The sequence below is a fragment of the Vulpes lagopus genome, chromosome 4 (assembly GCF_018345385.1).
Source record: "Vulpes lagopus strain Blue_001 chromosome 4, ASM1834538v1, whole genome shotgun sequence".
Taxonomy (NCBI): Eukaryota; Metazoa; Chordata; class Mammalia; order Carnivora; family Canidae; genus Vulpes; species Vulpes lagopus.
Genome location: NC_054827.1, coordinates 151,819,225 through 151,834,710, shown reverse-complemented (window position 1 = coordinate 151,834,710; position 15,486 = coordinate 151,819,225). Strand labels below are relative to the sequence as shown.

At 55.4% G+C, this 15,486-nt stretch overlaps 1 protein-coding gene across 8 annotated transcripts in view; it reads right to left on the bottom strand.

Annotated features, from left to right (window-relative positions):
• Positions 1 to 508: 508 nt before the first annotated feature.
• RNF212 (ring finger protein 212) overlaps positions 509 to 15,486 on the bottom strand; it is a 29,949-nt gene continuing 14,971 nt past the window's right edge. For 4 of the 8 annotated variants that reach the window (XM_041751288.1, XM_041751290.1, XM_041751292.1 and 1 more), the window contains exons 6-12: positions 14,921 to 14,973; positions 14,774 to 14,834; positions 13,949 to 13,994; positions 9,979 to 10,042; positions 1,647 to 1,719; positions 833 to 978; positions 509 to 671 (exon numbers count right to left, since the gene is read on the bottom strand). In XM_041751288.1, the coding sequence (XP_041607222.1) occupies positions 634 to 671; positions 833 to 978; positions 1,647 to 1,719; positions 9,979 to 10,042; positions 13,949 to 13,994; positions 14,774 to 14,834; positions 14,921 to 14,973 (481 nt within the window). In that variant the 3' untranslated portion in view covers positions 509 to 633. Of the gene's footprint in view, positions 672 to 832; positions 979 to 1,646; positions 1,720 to 8,294; positions 9,706 to 9,978; positions 10,043 to 13,948; positions 13,995 to 14,773; positions 14,835 to 14,920; positions 14,974 to 15,486 lie in introns of those variants that run through there. The other 4 variants (XR_005987222.1, XR_005987223.1, XM_041751295.1 and 1 more) reach the window with 4 other exon arrangements.

The window sequence follows — 15,486 nt, the reverse complement described above, 5'->3', positions numbered from 1 at the left end:
GATTTCCGACGCCAGGGGCAAGATGCACCTGCGGGGCAGACGTGGATGCACCAGTGCGCCCCACGGCCGGGCCGGAACAGGGACAGCGGGAGCCTCAGTCCCTGCGGGGAGAAGGGCCCGTTGGCTCCCTGCCCCGCTGCACACCCACCCAAATCGCAAGCTTCACCCTGAGAGAACACAGACCAGGGCTCCCCACCAGCATAGGTAGCTGCCACCTAAAGGGCCACGATTAGCCCTGGAAGCATCGTAGGAACCCGTGTGGTCCTGACCAGCTACCCTCCCCCGCGGAGCCGGAGGACTTGTTCCTGCGCGGGTGCCTGCGTGCAGGTGCAGGTGCAGGTGCAGGCCGTGGGGCCCCACCCGGCAGGCCCCTCCAGCCGGGCCTCCCGCGGCCAGCCAGCATGGGCCTTCAGTTTGCTTCAACACCAGCGTCTTAAGGAAGTTTGAAGGTAATCAAAAAAGCAAAGTTGCAAACATCACGTATGTGCTGCCCCAGATAGTTGGAAAAATACTTTATTCAATGGTATTACTTTATTCCATGAGAAAGAACAGATGACGACTTATGCCGGGTAAGGTATGGCTGGCGGCGAGGGAGCCCCGGGTGGACGGACGGGACAGGGGGCAGGACCTCGTTTACCTTCCGTGCGCGGCTCCCCTGAGGCCAGCAGACCCTGTGGGACAGGGACAGCGTGATCCGAAGCGAACGCCCATGAGCGCCACGCACCCAAGCTCAGCAGCACAGCTCTCTACTCCCCCCACACGGACTCCCACGCACACTCCACACACGCTTTCCCAAGAGAAGCATTTACGTGTCAAAGCAGAGCACACTTGCCTACATGCTGCCTCTGCAGCAGCGCTGAGATGCTGATGGGCGGCCTGGGGGCCAGCACCCTGGAGCCCGCCAGGCTGGGTGAGTCCTCTACTCCTGCTGGGCCCGGGGCCTGGGGCGTCCTGCAGGGGACCTGCAGTGCTGGGATCCTAGGAGCCAATCCAACAGACACACATGGTCCTCGCCCCTGCAAGCGGGTCTGCGCCCAGCACTGGCCCTCCTCTGGGCTGATGTGCCCCGGCGGGGAGGGCCGGTCCCCCGGGCAGCAGGTCCCAGGCATGGCCCTGAGCAGGCTGGGGGCACACAGGGCGGGGTTCCAACACGCAGCAGAGAAGACGAAGCCCCAGGGTGAAGACGGAGTCGGGGGCTGTGGTGTGTTCAGGGCTGGTGCTTGGCGGCCAGGCCAGCCCCACGTGCATCTGCAGACAGAGCTGCAGCGGGACAGCTGTGGCCACGTGCCTACTTACCTTCCAGGGCCATGTCTACACCAGGCAGAACTGAGAACATTACCACCCGCCCTTCTACAGACATGTTTGCCGACCTGGGTCTGTTCCTGGGACGAGATACTGTGCGGCCATGAAATGGCTCCTTTGGAGTGACAAGGTAACTCCTTGGTGACAAGGTAACTGCCTAAGTTACATTTTAGCTTCAAAAAAGCACAGCGTACAGTGGTCTACACAATATACTCCTACTCAGGACATGCGCAAACGGGTTTAAGAGGAGCCCATGGAGGGCTGAGCACAGCATCTGCAGGGAGTCGGGCGGTGAGCATGCCCACATCTCTGCTGGGGCATCCGCGGTGCCGGCGGGACGTTACCTGAGAGCCTGGGACCCGCTGCTGAGACTGGGCGTCAGGCCGGGGAGCTGAGGGCCGCCGTGGGAGACGCTGCCTGCGTGCACAGGGTTAGAGGTGAGACAGGGCGGTGTGTCCCCCACAACCCCAGAGACCGCCCTCCATGCCTCCCAGGTGGGGGGAGAACAGGGGGTGCCCAGTGCTTTGTCCCCGCGCTGCAGCTGCTCCGGGGATGTGCACCGGGGGCCCCGCAGAGCCTCGGCCTGACACCGCGCTCCGGGCTCCACAGACGCTTGGAGACATGCGCCCGGCCCCTCACTGTCGGTCTTGGCTCCTGTTACTAGAAACCACTGGAGGGAAAGAGCTGCTAGAAGCTTCCAGCTCTGGTGAGCCCTTGCGGCCAGCACTAGCTCGTCTCCACCCACACTGCAAGGTATCCACACTCCTGAATTTCTGCTGACATCCTTCACGCTAATGAGAAGCTTCCTCTAGAGACGTAAATAGCCCCCGGCGTGCGTTAGTCATAGCAGAGAGCAAATCTCAAGGCTGCTCTTGTTTAACACCCGAACTCTGCATCCAGATTTGGAGAATTTTAACAGGAGAATGGCAGGGAAAGAAAGGACAGCTTTTCGGGTGTCCATGTTCCTTCCGCAGTTGAAGGACTTGGGTCAGAGAGGGCAGGGCCCCTCCCAGGGCTGCATGGCGCCCACAGGCCAACGGGGATCGTCTGTCCAGCCGTGGGCGGCGCGCGCCGCGGGAGGACTCCGCTGCCGGCAGCACTGCGGCAGCCCGAGTCTGCAGGTGACCCTCCGAAGCTCTGCAGACATACTGAGAATCCGGGAGACAAAGCGTCTCCTGTGTTTTATTCTCGGCATTTTGTGACCGTTTGACACCATGGGGCCTTGCCTGCCCTGGAGGACCCCCCCTCCCAAGGCGAGCTGACTCCCAGACAGCACAGGTGTGTCTGTCAGCCCACCTGTGACGTGAAACCTGAGCCCTGAGCCTGTGCTCCGGATCACCTCCCTACCCTGCGGCATCTACACGCGGCCAGCGTCACACAAGACAGCCCCTACCCCTGCCCTGCAAACTGCTCTTACGACCCCAACTAGCCAACCCCAAATCTGGCCACCCTGCTCCCACCCCACCATGGGCACGGTGCGCCTGCCTGCCGCTTCCAGGAGACTGTGAGCACAGTGTCATCTGCACGGCGGCCCCTCCTGCTCCGCCGGCCACACAGCCGACGACGCCAAGCCCAGTACGTCCCAACATGGGGCAGGACCACAAACAGTAATGCTGGCTTTCGTGCTCAACCCCTTACAGCCGACAGAGGCCGGGTCTTATTTATTCTTTACAGCAATTTGTGGAGAGAACGGTCACCAACAGAGATGAGGAAGCAGAGGCCCCCAGAGGTCAACTCACAGGGGCCGCTCAGGTGGAGCCCCCTGAACCCAGCATGGTGCCCCTCCCCCCAGCACATGAGAACCCGGTGACACGGCAGGGTCTGCGGAGCAGAGGACCGTTCCCAGCCACGCAGGAACTCAAGAGCACAGCAGGACCCAGCACGCGGGTACTCAGCTGTCCCCCTCCTTCCGCCCTCACTGAAAACATGTGGTCAGGCTGATGTTCCACGATCGCAAGACGCCAGCAAGTCAAGGCCTGTAATTCCTGTTTAGGAAAGCAATACTATTAAATGCACTTTACAAAGATTTCCGCTGAGAAACGAAAAACCTTTGTTGTTTGGGGTGGGTGGGTGGAAGTTTCATTATCCAGAATATGGAAAAACTCATCCCCCTGTGATGCCAGACGGACAAGAGCACTTCTGGATGGGGCAAGGTGCCCCAAAAGCAGGTGATGTAGTGTGGCTGTGGCAGGAGAGGAGCCTGGGCCGGGTGGAGAGATGCCAGCACCCACGGCTCATTTACCTCCTAGAGGATCTGTCTCCAAATACAGTCCTGGGGGTGGGGGTGGGGTTAGGGCTTTGATATATCAATTTTGAGGGGATAAGAAGCAATTTGTGTAAAATGATACATTGAATATATTTAATGCAAAAAAAAAAAAAAGACAGCTAAGGAGATACAGATGAAAAACAAATAGCAAATAACAAATAGCAAAATGGCAGATATATATCCCCAGATGCTGATAACCGTATTTGCCATCAACGGACCAAACACGCCAGTGAAAAGGCAGACAGTAGAAGAATGGACCAGGCAAGAAGAAAAGCAACATCTAATACTGTCTGCAAGGGGCATGCTTTGGATTCAAACACGGTTGAAAATTAAAAAGAATGGGAAAAGCTATACCCTGAGGACTGTAACTAACCTGAAAGCTAAATGAAGAGAATTCCACCATCAAAGACAATTACTGAGGCGTAAGTTGATCAATAAAAGACAGACCTATACACGGAGAGCCACAGAAGATCCCCCAGATAAATCAGAAATCTAGCAAGTGGAGAGACAGGCACGCCATGCCAATGGATTCAGACTCAAAGCTGTTAAGACAGCAGTTCTCCCCCAAAGTGACGTGCAGAAGCAACATGATTCCTATCAAAATCTCAGCAAGCTTATTTGGTAGAATTTGACAAATGGATCTTAAGATTTATGTAAAAATGTAAAGGACCTAGAATGGCCAAAATCATTTTGGTAAAGCCAGAGGACCTACACTGATTTCAAAAATTTGCAGTAAAGCCAAAAATAATCAGGAAGATGGTTTTTTAAAAAAATTTTAATCTCGGGATCCCTGGGTAGCGCAGTGGGTTGGCGCCTGCCTTTGGACCCGGGCGCGATCCTGGAGACCCAGGATCGAATCCCATATCAGGCTCCCGGTGCATGGAGCCTGCCTCTCTTTCTCTGTGACTATCATAAATAAATAAATTTTTAAAAAAATTTTTAATCTCTACGCCCAACGTGGGGCTCAAACAACCCCGAGATCAAGAGTTGCCTGCTCCACCTGCTGGGCCACCACCGCCCCTAGGAAGATGGTATTTTGATGAGTGGAAAAGAATACAAAGTCCAGAAGAAACATGTGGCAGTTATGGCCACTTGATTAGCCTCAGTTTCGGGCTGTATCATATGCATGATTACAGCAGACTCTTGTACAAGAATCTTGCATCCTGTAACCTCAGCAACCTTGATTCCTACTAGTAGTCTTAAAGACCCCTTAGGATTTTCTGCTCCAAGGGCACTGTCTATGATAAGGACACTACATGCATTCTCTCCCGCCCGACGGGACTTTCACTTCCTTCTCTGGCCACCCTGCCCTGGCCGGGGTCCCCAGGGGATGCTGGACAGGAGAGGAGCCGTGGACTGTGGGCACTGCACCCCTGCGCCTGGTCTCAGGGGACAGCATGCTCCCTCTCGACAGTACCCTGCTGGCTGTGGGTTTCCTGCAGATGCTCTTTACCCGGCAAGCAAGATGCCATCTATATTACATGTTTCTTGAGAGTTTCTACCATGGATGATTACAGAATTTTGTCAAATTGTCTGCTGAAAAGATCTAATGTTTTTTACATCTTTTATTTCTACTAACATACTTAATTGGTCTTTTTAATTTTTTTTATTATTTTTTGTTTATTTATCTATGATAGTCACACACACACAGAGAGAGAGAGGCAGAGACACAGGCAGAGGGAGAAGCAGGTTCCATGCACCGGGAGCCTGACGTGGGATTCGATCCCGGGTCTCCAGAATCGCGCCCTGGACCAAAGGCAGGCGCCAAACCGCTGCGCCACCCAGGGATCCCTTAATTGGTCTTTAGATGTCAAAGAACTTTGAGTTACCAGGATAAACCCCACTTGGTGATGGTTTATGTATTCTTTATGTATTCTTCTTTATGTATTCATTATGTATTCTTCTATGTTGCTAGATCTGATTGCCTCATATATTTTAAAAGAATTTTGCATTCAAATTCATAAGGAATGTTGCTCCATTTTCTTTTGTCTTTGGCTTTAAGACATTGCTGTTCTCATAAAATTAACTGGAAAGCATTCAATGCTCTCCTATTTTCTGGAAGAGTTCATACAGGATTACTATTACTTCATTATATGTTTCATAAAATTCACCCATGAAGCTATTGGGAAATGGGCTTTTGTGGAAAGTTATCAAAATTACTAATTCAACTTCTCTGCTTGATAGAGCTCTATCCAGATTTACTGTTTCTTCTCAAGGTGGTTTTGATGATGTCTTTTTAAGATTGTATCCATTTCATGTAAGTCATCTACTTTGTTGGCATGAAATTGTTCATAACATTTTCCTGTAATTCTTTTGATATCTGTAGGGTATGTAGTGATGTCCCTGCTTTCATTCCTGATACTGGTAATTTGTGCTTTCTTGGTCACTCTAGGTAAAAGTTTATCAATTTTGCTAATCTTTTCAAAGGACAAATTTTAGGTTCCACTGAGTTTTCTATTGCATACACTTCTAATTTATTTAGTTGTAGCTTCTTAAGATTAACTCACTGGCTTTAGGGCGAATCCCTGGGTGGCTCAGCAGTTTAGCGCCTGCCTTTGGTCCAGGGTGTGGTCCTGGGGTCTGGGATTGAGTCCTGCGTCAGGCTCCTGGCACGGAGCCTGCTTCTCTCTGCCTGTGTCTTTGCCTCTCTCTCTCTATGTCTATCATGAATAAGTAAATAAAATCTTAAAAAAAAAAGTATTAACTCACTGGCTTTAGATCTTTCTAACCTAAGTACCTAAAGCTATACATTTCCCTCTAAGCATTGCATTACCTGCATCTTATAAATTCTGGTATGTTGTACTTCCATTAATTTCGTTTTCTGATGTTGCTGGTGACTTTTTTCCTTGATCCATTCAAAGTCTGTTATAATTGTATTGTTTAATTTCTAAATATTGTTTTTTTCTAACTTGTTTATTCCTAATGTAATTCTATGGTCACCTGAAAATACACTTTGTGTGATTATAATCCCTTTAAATGTGTCAGGATTTGCTGTATGTCCCTGTATGTGGTCTGTTCCAGAGAGTTCCACTTGCAATGGAAAGGAATGTGTATGGTGCTATTGCCGGGTGGGGTCCACATCTTTCAGGTAAGTCAGTGGGGTTAGCAGATTACTCAGGTTATTGGAGTGGGATAGGAAATATCCAAATCACAATTGTTGAATTAACCATTTCCCCTCTTAATTTTGTCAGTTTTGACCTCATGTATTTTGGGTCTTTCATTCTTGGTGTGTCAATAGTAATCATTATGTTTTCCTGGTATATTGGTCCTTTTACCATGAAAACGCCCATCTCCAATATTTATCTTAAAACTGATTTTGCCTGTGAAAATTGTCTCTCTAGCTCTGTACAGTTGTTTACTTGGTAGAGGTTTTCCTGTAATTTTCCTATGTGTATCTTCAAGTCTAACGTGTGCTTCTTGCAGACAGCATCCAGCTGGGGCGAGCTCCTGCCCCAGTCTGCCAATCCCTGCTCTTCTGCTGGGAGGTGTTTAGTGTGTTTACATGTGATCTTATCTCCAACTGGTTAGATCTATGTGGGCTACATCTCTGTTTGCTTATTTCCTCTCACGTCTTCCATTGTGTAGCTTTCTATCAACCTGAGAAGAGTATGGAGATCTCTAAAACTGAACCGTCCATTTCTTCTTTCCATCTTGTCAGCTTTTGCTTCACTAACGCACTCTGTGGTTGTATACACATTATAATAGTGTCTTCCTGATACAGCGACCCTGTGTCACTGAGATGGTCCTCCTCTTCTCCAGAAACATCCTTCGTCCAAAACGGTCTTGTCCAATATTCACACCACCGCTCTAGCTGGTCTGGTCACGTCTGCGTGCTGTGGTTTCCACCCTGCACCGTGAGTTCACTTGTGCTACAGATGGTGTGTGGCTGCATCTTTCTCATCCAGTCTGACAACCCTGCCTTCAAGACGGGGGTCTGGTCCCTTTCACACTGAAGAGAAGCCCTGACATAATTGGATTTACACCTATTTTGCTCTTTATCTATAGGCCTCATGTGCCCTTTTTCCTTCTGGTCTGCCTTCACTGCCTTCTGTGGTAAGCAACTGCTTTTAATATTTTAATTCCTCTTTATTTTAGAACTACTTTCGGAGTCACGGTCGTGCTTACTATAAACAAGTCTACTTCTAGCTAACATGGACTTAGTTCTGCAGAGGTATGTCCCCCCTGCTCCAGTACGGCCCCATTCCCCCCGCCTCTGTGCACACCGCCCTATGGGTTACATCTGTTTATGACTCCAGCGAGGGTTATGCTTGCTGCTTCCACAATTTCGTGTTTTGTAAAGTAAGAGAAAGAGACCCCATCCCCTCTGATGCATCAGGTACTTTCAGTGTGTGTCTTCAGCTCAATGCCTTGTTAGATTTCTTGTAGGGCCGATCTGCTAGCAACAATTATGTTCTTGCTACTTTGTGATGTGTTTGTCTTAACCTTTGAAGGAGAATTTTACTAGATACAGCTGGTTGGCCCAGGCTTGGTGGGGGGGGGAGGGTATCATTTAGGCTCCTTTAGAATTTAAGGTCCATAATCCTTAACACTCTTGAAGAGAGAAAAGACAGGGAAGGTGAACGAGACACAAGTGGCTGCACGGCAAGATGCAGGGTGTCCTCGCAGGGGACTCTGGGCCTGAGAGCAGATGAGGTTGCTCAGTGGCTGAGGGGCAGAGCAATGCTTATGCCAAGCTGCCCCCAGGAGGTGCCGGTGTTGCAAGCACCCCAGTCCTTTGAGGGAGGCTGGGGCGCCATGTCGGCGACATGCTCTCAGTGGCTCGGGGATACGCTGACCATAAAGGGTAGGGTGCAAAGCTGGCAAAATGATCACAGCTGGAGAATCCAGGTGAGGGGAAAACGGGAGTTTTTTATGTTCTTACTATTTTTCAGTGTGTCATTCTGAAGTATTTTCAGAAGAGATTATAAAAATACAAAGTTGAGATACTCATCTTACAATATATCTCAAAAAATACTCCAAAGACCTTGGAAAAAGATAAATATTGAAAACTAGAAGAAATGGCATGGGTATGGAAAAAACCTGTCCAAACACAGAAATCTATGAAGCAAACAAGGGCATAACCACAGATTTGACACATAAAAATGTTAAGCATCTAATGTTTAAAAAAAAAATCAAACACAAAATTAAACAGCAAATCAAGATCCTTCATCCTGAGGATCTTATGTATGTGAAGGAAAAAGGGAAAAAAATAGATAAGTCATGGGGAAAAAAAAAAGTGCTAAAATGAGGGCACTCAGGCTCAGTCACAGTACAAGGACCAGCCCTTTCCAGAGTGTCAAAGGGGACAGGACGCACACAGGGCAGCCGTCCCATCACCTCTCAATTCTGCTGGATACATCTGGAAAGCACCAAGGGGGTCCCCATATTCCGTTATGGAAATGTGTTCCAGGAGAGGATCCAGGGAAGACCAGCGTCTCCCCTGCAGGCACCCTGCACACAGTGCAGATGGCAAGGGGCAAGCGCAGGGGTGGGAAGGGCCGAGGGCACAGCCAAGCTGCGCAGCCAGGCCACAGGAGTGGGATAGGTGTCCACCTGGAGGGGAAGACCAGGGGTGTGGGAAGCTCCATGCACACGCTGCTGGTCTCCACAGTGTAGGCCCCACGGCTGCAGGGAAGGTGATAGCCAGTGTGCAGTGGGACCAGGGCATGTGTGGACAGCTTGCCGGCCTCCCACCTGCATGGGTGCAGGGGTGCTGGGCCCACAGGACGCTCCCAACAAAGGTGAGCGGGGAGAAAGAGCCAGCGTCTGCAAGGAACAGCACCCCAGCACCATGGAAATGGCATTGACAGGACTCTGGGAGGGACTGGAGGGGGTGTCATGCGTCCTCACCAGGGTGTGGCAGGGAGGTCCATGCAGGGCAAGAAACTGGCTAGAGCGAGAAACTCCGTACACAGGGTGGAACTGCCTCCAGGCTGGCACAACAGGCCCATGGTGGTCAGGAGGTGAACGCCCACGCGGGGGTCCTCCTGGCCAGCAGGACCACCACCACGGTGGCAACGGCTGAGCCCCGTGGGAAGGGCCACCAGAGTCTCCCCCAGGGCAGGTTCTATGGAGCCCCCGGCCCCTGAGATGCGACTTTAGTCAGACGTCCGACTCTGATGCAGCTGCTAAAGACCCTGCGCCAGAAGCAGAGGTGGTGCAAAGGGCAGAGACGCTGGGCCCCATGCCTGGCCGCTAACCAGCAGTGCCCCCCCCAGGCCTGAGTTCATGGGTGCGGTGAGGAGGGCCAAGGCCGGGGGAAGAGGCCTGGCTTCCGAAACCAAGCAGCCCCCCGATGGCTCCCGGGAGCATCCCTGCTGCGGACAACCGCCCCCACAGGAGCACCTCCCATCTGTGCCCCATGGGCCACACCCTCGCCGAGGGGCACCAACACGAGGACCTCCACTTACCCATGCGTCCGTGTTGGGGTGGGCTGATCAGGGAAATTCTGGCCGGCCCAGCTGCTACCTCGGGCTAAGTGCGTAAACGGAGACAGGTCAGGGTGCCTGGGTGCTGCCGTGAGTCCAGCGCCCCACTCTTGGTTTCAGCTTAGGTGGCGACCTCAGGGTAGCGAGATGGAGCCACGCAGAGTCAGCCTGGGGTCCTCTCCCTCTGCCCCCGCCCCCGCTTGCTCTCAAATAAATACAATCTCAAAAAAACACCAAGCCAGTTTCTGATGCTGCCACCTCTGAGCAAGACTCTCCTCGCAACGCGCTTAGTCCCGTCGGTGGCCAAATTCCTGGGCGCCCGGACCGCAGACCCCAAGGGCAGGGCACTCGCGGCTCCTCCCCACGCTCAGAGGCCTCTGCCCAGTACCCTCAAGAATGTCAGAAGGCAGAAAACGTCATGTCCTTACTGACGTCATACATTTTACCTTTTTTTTTTTTTTAAGATTTTATTTATTTATTCATGAGAGACATAGAGACACAGGCAGAGGGAGAAGCAGGCTCCATGCAGGGAGCCCAATGTGGGACTTGATCCCAGGTCTCCAGGATCACGCCCTGGGCTGTAGGCGGCGCTAAACTGCTGAGCCACCGGGGCTGCCCTACATTTTACTTTTTAAGGGTTTTATTCAAGAGCGAGCATGCACACGCAGGAGAAGGGACAGAGGGGGAGAGAGAATCTCAAGCAGACTCGCTCCGCCCAGTGTGGGGCTTGATCTCATGCCCCTGAGACCACCAAGAGTCAGACACTTAACCAACCGAGCCATCCAGGCACTCTTGACATCATAAATTTTAAGATTCTGACTAAATCCTCATTTTGCGCATGTAACGTTGTCACCTGAAATGCAGACACTGAGGGGGCGAGGCGTTCTCAGCCTCACGGGGCCCTGCCCCCGGCCATGCACCTGTCACGCCCCCAGGGACGGTCCCTCTCCCCGCCTCCCGGGTGTGGACCTAGTGATGGGGGCACCCTCCTCCTATCAGAGGTGCTGCCCGCACCCAGGCCAAATGCTGTTTGCGGCTGCCCGGGCTTCCCCCCGGGGCCCCTCCAACGCCCGGCCCCTGCCGGTCTCTAGACTGGCCACCGCCCGCAGGCCCACCTGGTGGCCTGCCTTCCCAGCTCCTACCCGAGGCGACCCACCTCCGTGGTTCTTTATCGCATCGCCCCGCAGCCTCCCCTGGTGGCCCTGCTCTGCGGCACCCTCTGTGACTGCAGGCCCCGCTCACACCCACAGCCGGACTCCACCCTGGAGGGACTGCAAGCAGCACTGTCCTGCCTGGGGGGCGGCTCTCCAGTGAGACGTCTGCTGACCGCACACTCACACCCACGACAGAGCTTCCCGAGGTGAAGCATCTCCCCAGCGTCCGTGGGAATGGAGGGCTGGCCGTGGCTGTCCCCCCAGGACCCCGTCCTTCCCACTGGCCAGTCCCGGCAACTGCCTCACGCTGCTGCACTCAGAGTAAGTCAGAGTGCCCAGCCGCCCACCCTCTCTGGGGCTCCCCGCCCCATGGCTGCCCACTGAGTCAGGGTGCCCGGACGCACATTCCATGTGCCCCAGCAGCCCTTCACACCTGCTCCTCTCGCAGCCTCCCATAGGCCTGTGCCCCTGAGCCCATCTCCAGCCAGCTCTGAACAACCAGCAGTATTTGCAACTTCAACAGAAAAGATCATTGTCACAGAAGGAGGACAAAAATCACTAGGCTGTCTTTTCTCACTGTAACTTCTACTAAGAAAGGGCTTTTCTTTGTTGGGTCAGCCCTCGAGTATCCTGTTTTGGGGAGAAGTCAGTAACAGGTGAAGAAAAAAGCATATAAAGACCCAAAGCACCCTGGACACAGGGCACAGGGGTGGCAGGCACGGGTTCTGGAGTTAGAGGTAGCAGGACAGGGCCCTGGGAGTTCCTGCCAGGTCGGGATGCCGCGCGCTGCTGAGCTGCCTGCAGACCCCGATGGTCTCACGGGGCCCGCCAAGGGCCCACTCTGAGCATGGCAGGCACAGGCCCCACCTGACCTGGCCCCACGCAGACCAGGCCGGGCCTGGGGAGTAATCACAGCAGTTTTATGGCTCTGCCTCTACTGACAACCTGCTCACTAGAGCTCTTCCTGTGGGAGAATAAACACTCCAGAAAGACCCAGGACTTCCCTGCACGACCAGGGGCCTGGGGCTGTGGGGTCTGGCTCTCCCTGCCCTGGAGCTGCCTAGTGCGGAGTGCAGGCACCAGGGACAACGGTCCCACATCCCGTCCGGGTGCTGTGGACACCGCAGTGCTCAGCACACTGGTGCCCTCGTCTCTGCATCCTCCACGGCTGACGTGTTTGCTCTCTGGATTCTCCTTCAAGCGGGTTTTCACATTTTGCTGGCTTCCCTTGTGAACCCACGGGGTGGGCTGTGTGCACAGGACACTGGAAGTCATGCTCTCACTGTCCCTGGTAGGAAGCCGCAGGCTGGAGAGCCTGGGGCTCTGTGGGGAGCCATCAGCACCATGTGCCCCCACGGGCGGTGCCCTCTCACCCCCTGTCCAGGACCCTGGGCTCAGTGCAGGGCAGCGGGGAGAGGCACAAATGACAAGGCCCTGCAGGACCAGCAGGGCTGCTTTGCACAGGTGTGGTGAGGTAGGCTGCGGTGCCCCCACCGTGCCTCCCCTGCAGCCCCGGCCACTTGCCCCCACTTGTCCCCTGGGGCAGGGACCTCCCAGAACAGCAGACCACGGCCCCCATGGCAGCCCCTCGCCAGCAGAGCCCTGTTCTCACGCCCCTGGAGGGTGTGTGCTGCCCCTCCCCCTGGTCCCCCCGATCCCCCAGCATCTCCCAGGAGACTGCGCTCCCCCCGCCCCCACTGGGTGCTCACTGAGCTCCCCTCGAGGTGCCTGCACACGCACCCACCCCCAGGGCTCACGGAGCATCCGGGAGCTGAGCCCCACGTAGGACTCGTCTCCTCTGGAGCAGGGGGGGCGCACCCCAGCCTGCTGATAGTTTTCCTGGAATGCAGGCGTGCCTGCTTGTTTCCTTCCCAGAAGCCCTTCTCCTGGAGATGTCCGAGCAGCTCCATGATCCCCGTGTGCCCTGGGAGCAGCACGTGCTACCACGGGGCCTACGCCTCACTCTGCAATTATGACACCCCACCATCTTCCAGTCCCTCGGCTCTAACACCCGGCGACACGTGAACTTATCAGGCCTCAGCCTCTGACCTCCAAACAAGGCCACATGTGTGTGAGGCTCAGGGTCCAGCCTCTGGGCAGCAAAGGCCAGCAGCGGCAGGTGGGGGCCCGGGGCAGGAGGAGGTGCACCCAGTGTCCCCCCGACGTGACAGGCGAGAGATGGGCGCGGGGAGGACACACTGGCACCGCCGCCAACGGCCGGGGTGTGCCCTGCACCAGCTCACAGCGGCTCTGCATTCCTGCCTGCCGCTGGAATCCACACTCCTCTTCAATGTGCTCCAGGGTGGTCCCTGGAAACAGCACTACTTCTCACGGAGCAGCCTGAACCCAGTGTGCGCCCATGGTCTTCGTGTGCGGGGTGCTCGCCAACACTAAGGTGCACTGCTGGGCCCCCTTCCCGGGCTGGCCACTCCCTCTGGGGACCCACTTCCCCAGCTGTGTCCGGAGGCGCGGCACCTGAACAGGGAAGGAGCCGAGCTCCCTGCCACTGTCCCCTGTTGGCTCCTCTCCTGGGTTCCTCAGCTGGCTGGGGGGGTTTTGTCCTGACTACCCAGCACCACTCCCTCCCTCCCGCCTGCCCGTCGGGCTCTGCTTCCAGAGGGGGGTGCACCTGCAACGGTCTTCAGGACCCGCCCGGCGAGCCGTCCCACCCGCTCACTGCTTGGCCAGCACTCATCCAAGAGGCCCCACAGTGGCCGGTGGCCGCCTGTCTCCTGGCGCACAGAGAAACCACAGAAGCTGTGTGTGGGGGAAGCAGCACGGGGAGCAGGTGTACTTACTTTCCTCGTCGGGGACGGAGTACGGTCGACTTGCATGGACTCCACTCTGTGAAGTGAACGGGGGATATATTTCCTGGGCCCGGGGCTCCGGGGAGGAAGGAGCACCAGCCCAGACCTGTGCCCCCCACCCCAGCCCTCAAGGACCACCCACTGTCCTTGAGGGCAGACGCACAGGGGCGCACTCCTTCGCCCCCTCCTTCCACAGCCAGCTTGTCCTCGCCCCTCTGAGACCCAGACCCCCTGCCCCACAGGCAGGGGCGTCTCCTCCATTTAGCACTTACTGCCTGACCTGCACGTGTTACACCATGAGCCCCCACGTTTGACAGCGACACGCCATCTGGGCGCCCCGCAGGAGACAACGGCAGAAGACAAGACAAAGAACGAGGGGGGAACGCTGGCAGAGGGCGAGCTGCTGTAGGAAGCTCGGGCGCTGCCCCAGACACACCCACACTGCGTCAGGGAAGAGTGGGGGCCAGGACTGCTGCCAGCACATCTCCCATCATCTCTGTGCAGGTTCCCTTCCAAGCCGCCACCCCCAGCCTGGCCGTCCTGGTCCCAGACCAGAGTCCCAGGGATGACACCCATCAGCCCGGCGTGGGTGTGGGATGGCCTGCAACTGATCGCTACGACAGAGGGGACGGAGCCGTCATGGGCCAGCCTGGACCACACACCTGCCTCTGGGGCTGTGCCGGGGGGGTATACGGGAGGGCCCAGCCCCTGACCCCCGAGCCACGTGTTCCTGCTCGCCCATGGAGCCGTCCAGCATCAGGGGCTGGGGAGGGCCGTGTGACACCCAGGGGCCCCTGATGCTCCCAGGGCACACACCTGTCAGAGGCTGATGACTCCAGGTGCAAGAGCAGGTGTCCAGCTGGCTTTGCGGAAGGAGCTGTGGTGGAGGTGTGAGCGTTAGGCCGCATCCAGCCAGGCAGACGCCTCTTCATAGCCCTCCTGTTTCAGCCCCATGTTACTTACTTGAAATTGGAGTTTTCATTGCACCGAGAACTGGTTCTTGTGACAATCTCATACTAAACAGAGATAAGGCGTTAATTAAACCGCAAACATTTACTCCCGCATCACTCATTGCAGTTTGGAGCACAAGAAGACAAACAGCCAGATGCCCCCTGTCCGCCCAGTGCCCCGGGCCCGGCCAGCCTCAGACCCCCTTCCCACGCAGAGAAGCCCGAGGACAGGCAAGGGGCCCGCGGCTGGCTGACGTGCCCGCAGTTCATCCTGGAAACACGGGGCGGGGGCGGGCACGGGCTCCCGCTTGCTGACTTGACACCAAGCTGCTCTCCCCGGGGACACAGCACGGTAACAGAGAGCCCACGGCCCCCGTGCCCCCAAGGATGAGGCCATCCTCCCTGGGAACGCAGGCTGCATTGGGTGTGCACGAGCACGCCAGCAGGACGACTGGCCCAGCCAGGCCAGAAAGCTCCACCCGGAGCAAGAGCCCGAGGCATCAGGTGATGTGCCTAACAGTAATGGGAACCAAAACACGCTGACACCACGAAGGTAAAGACCCAGGAAAAAAAAAAAAA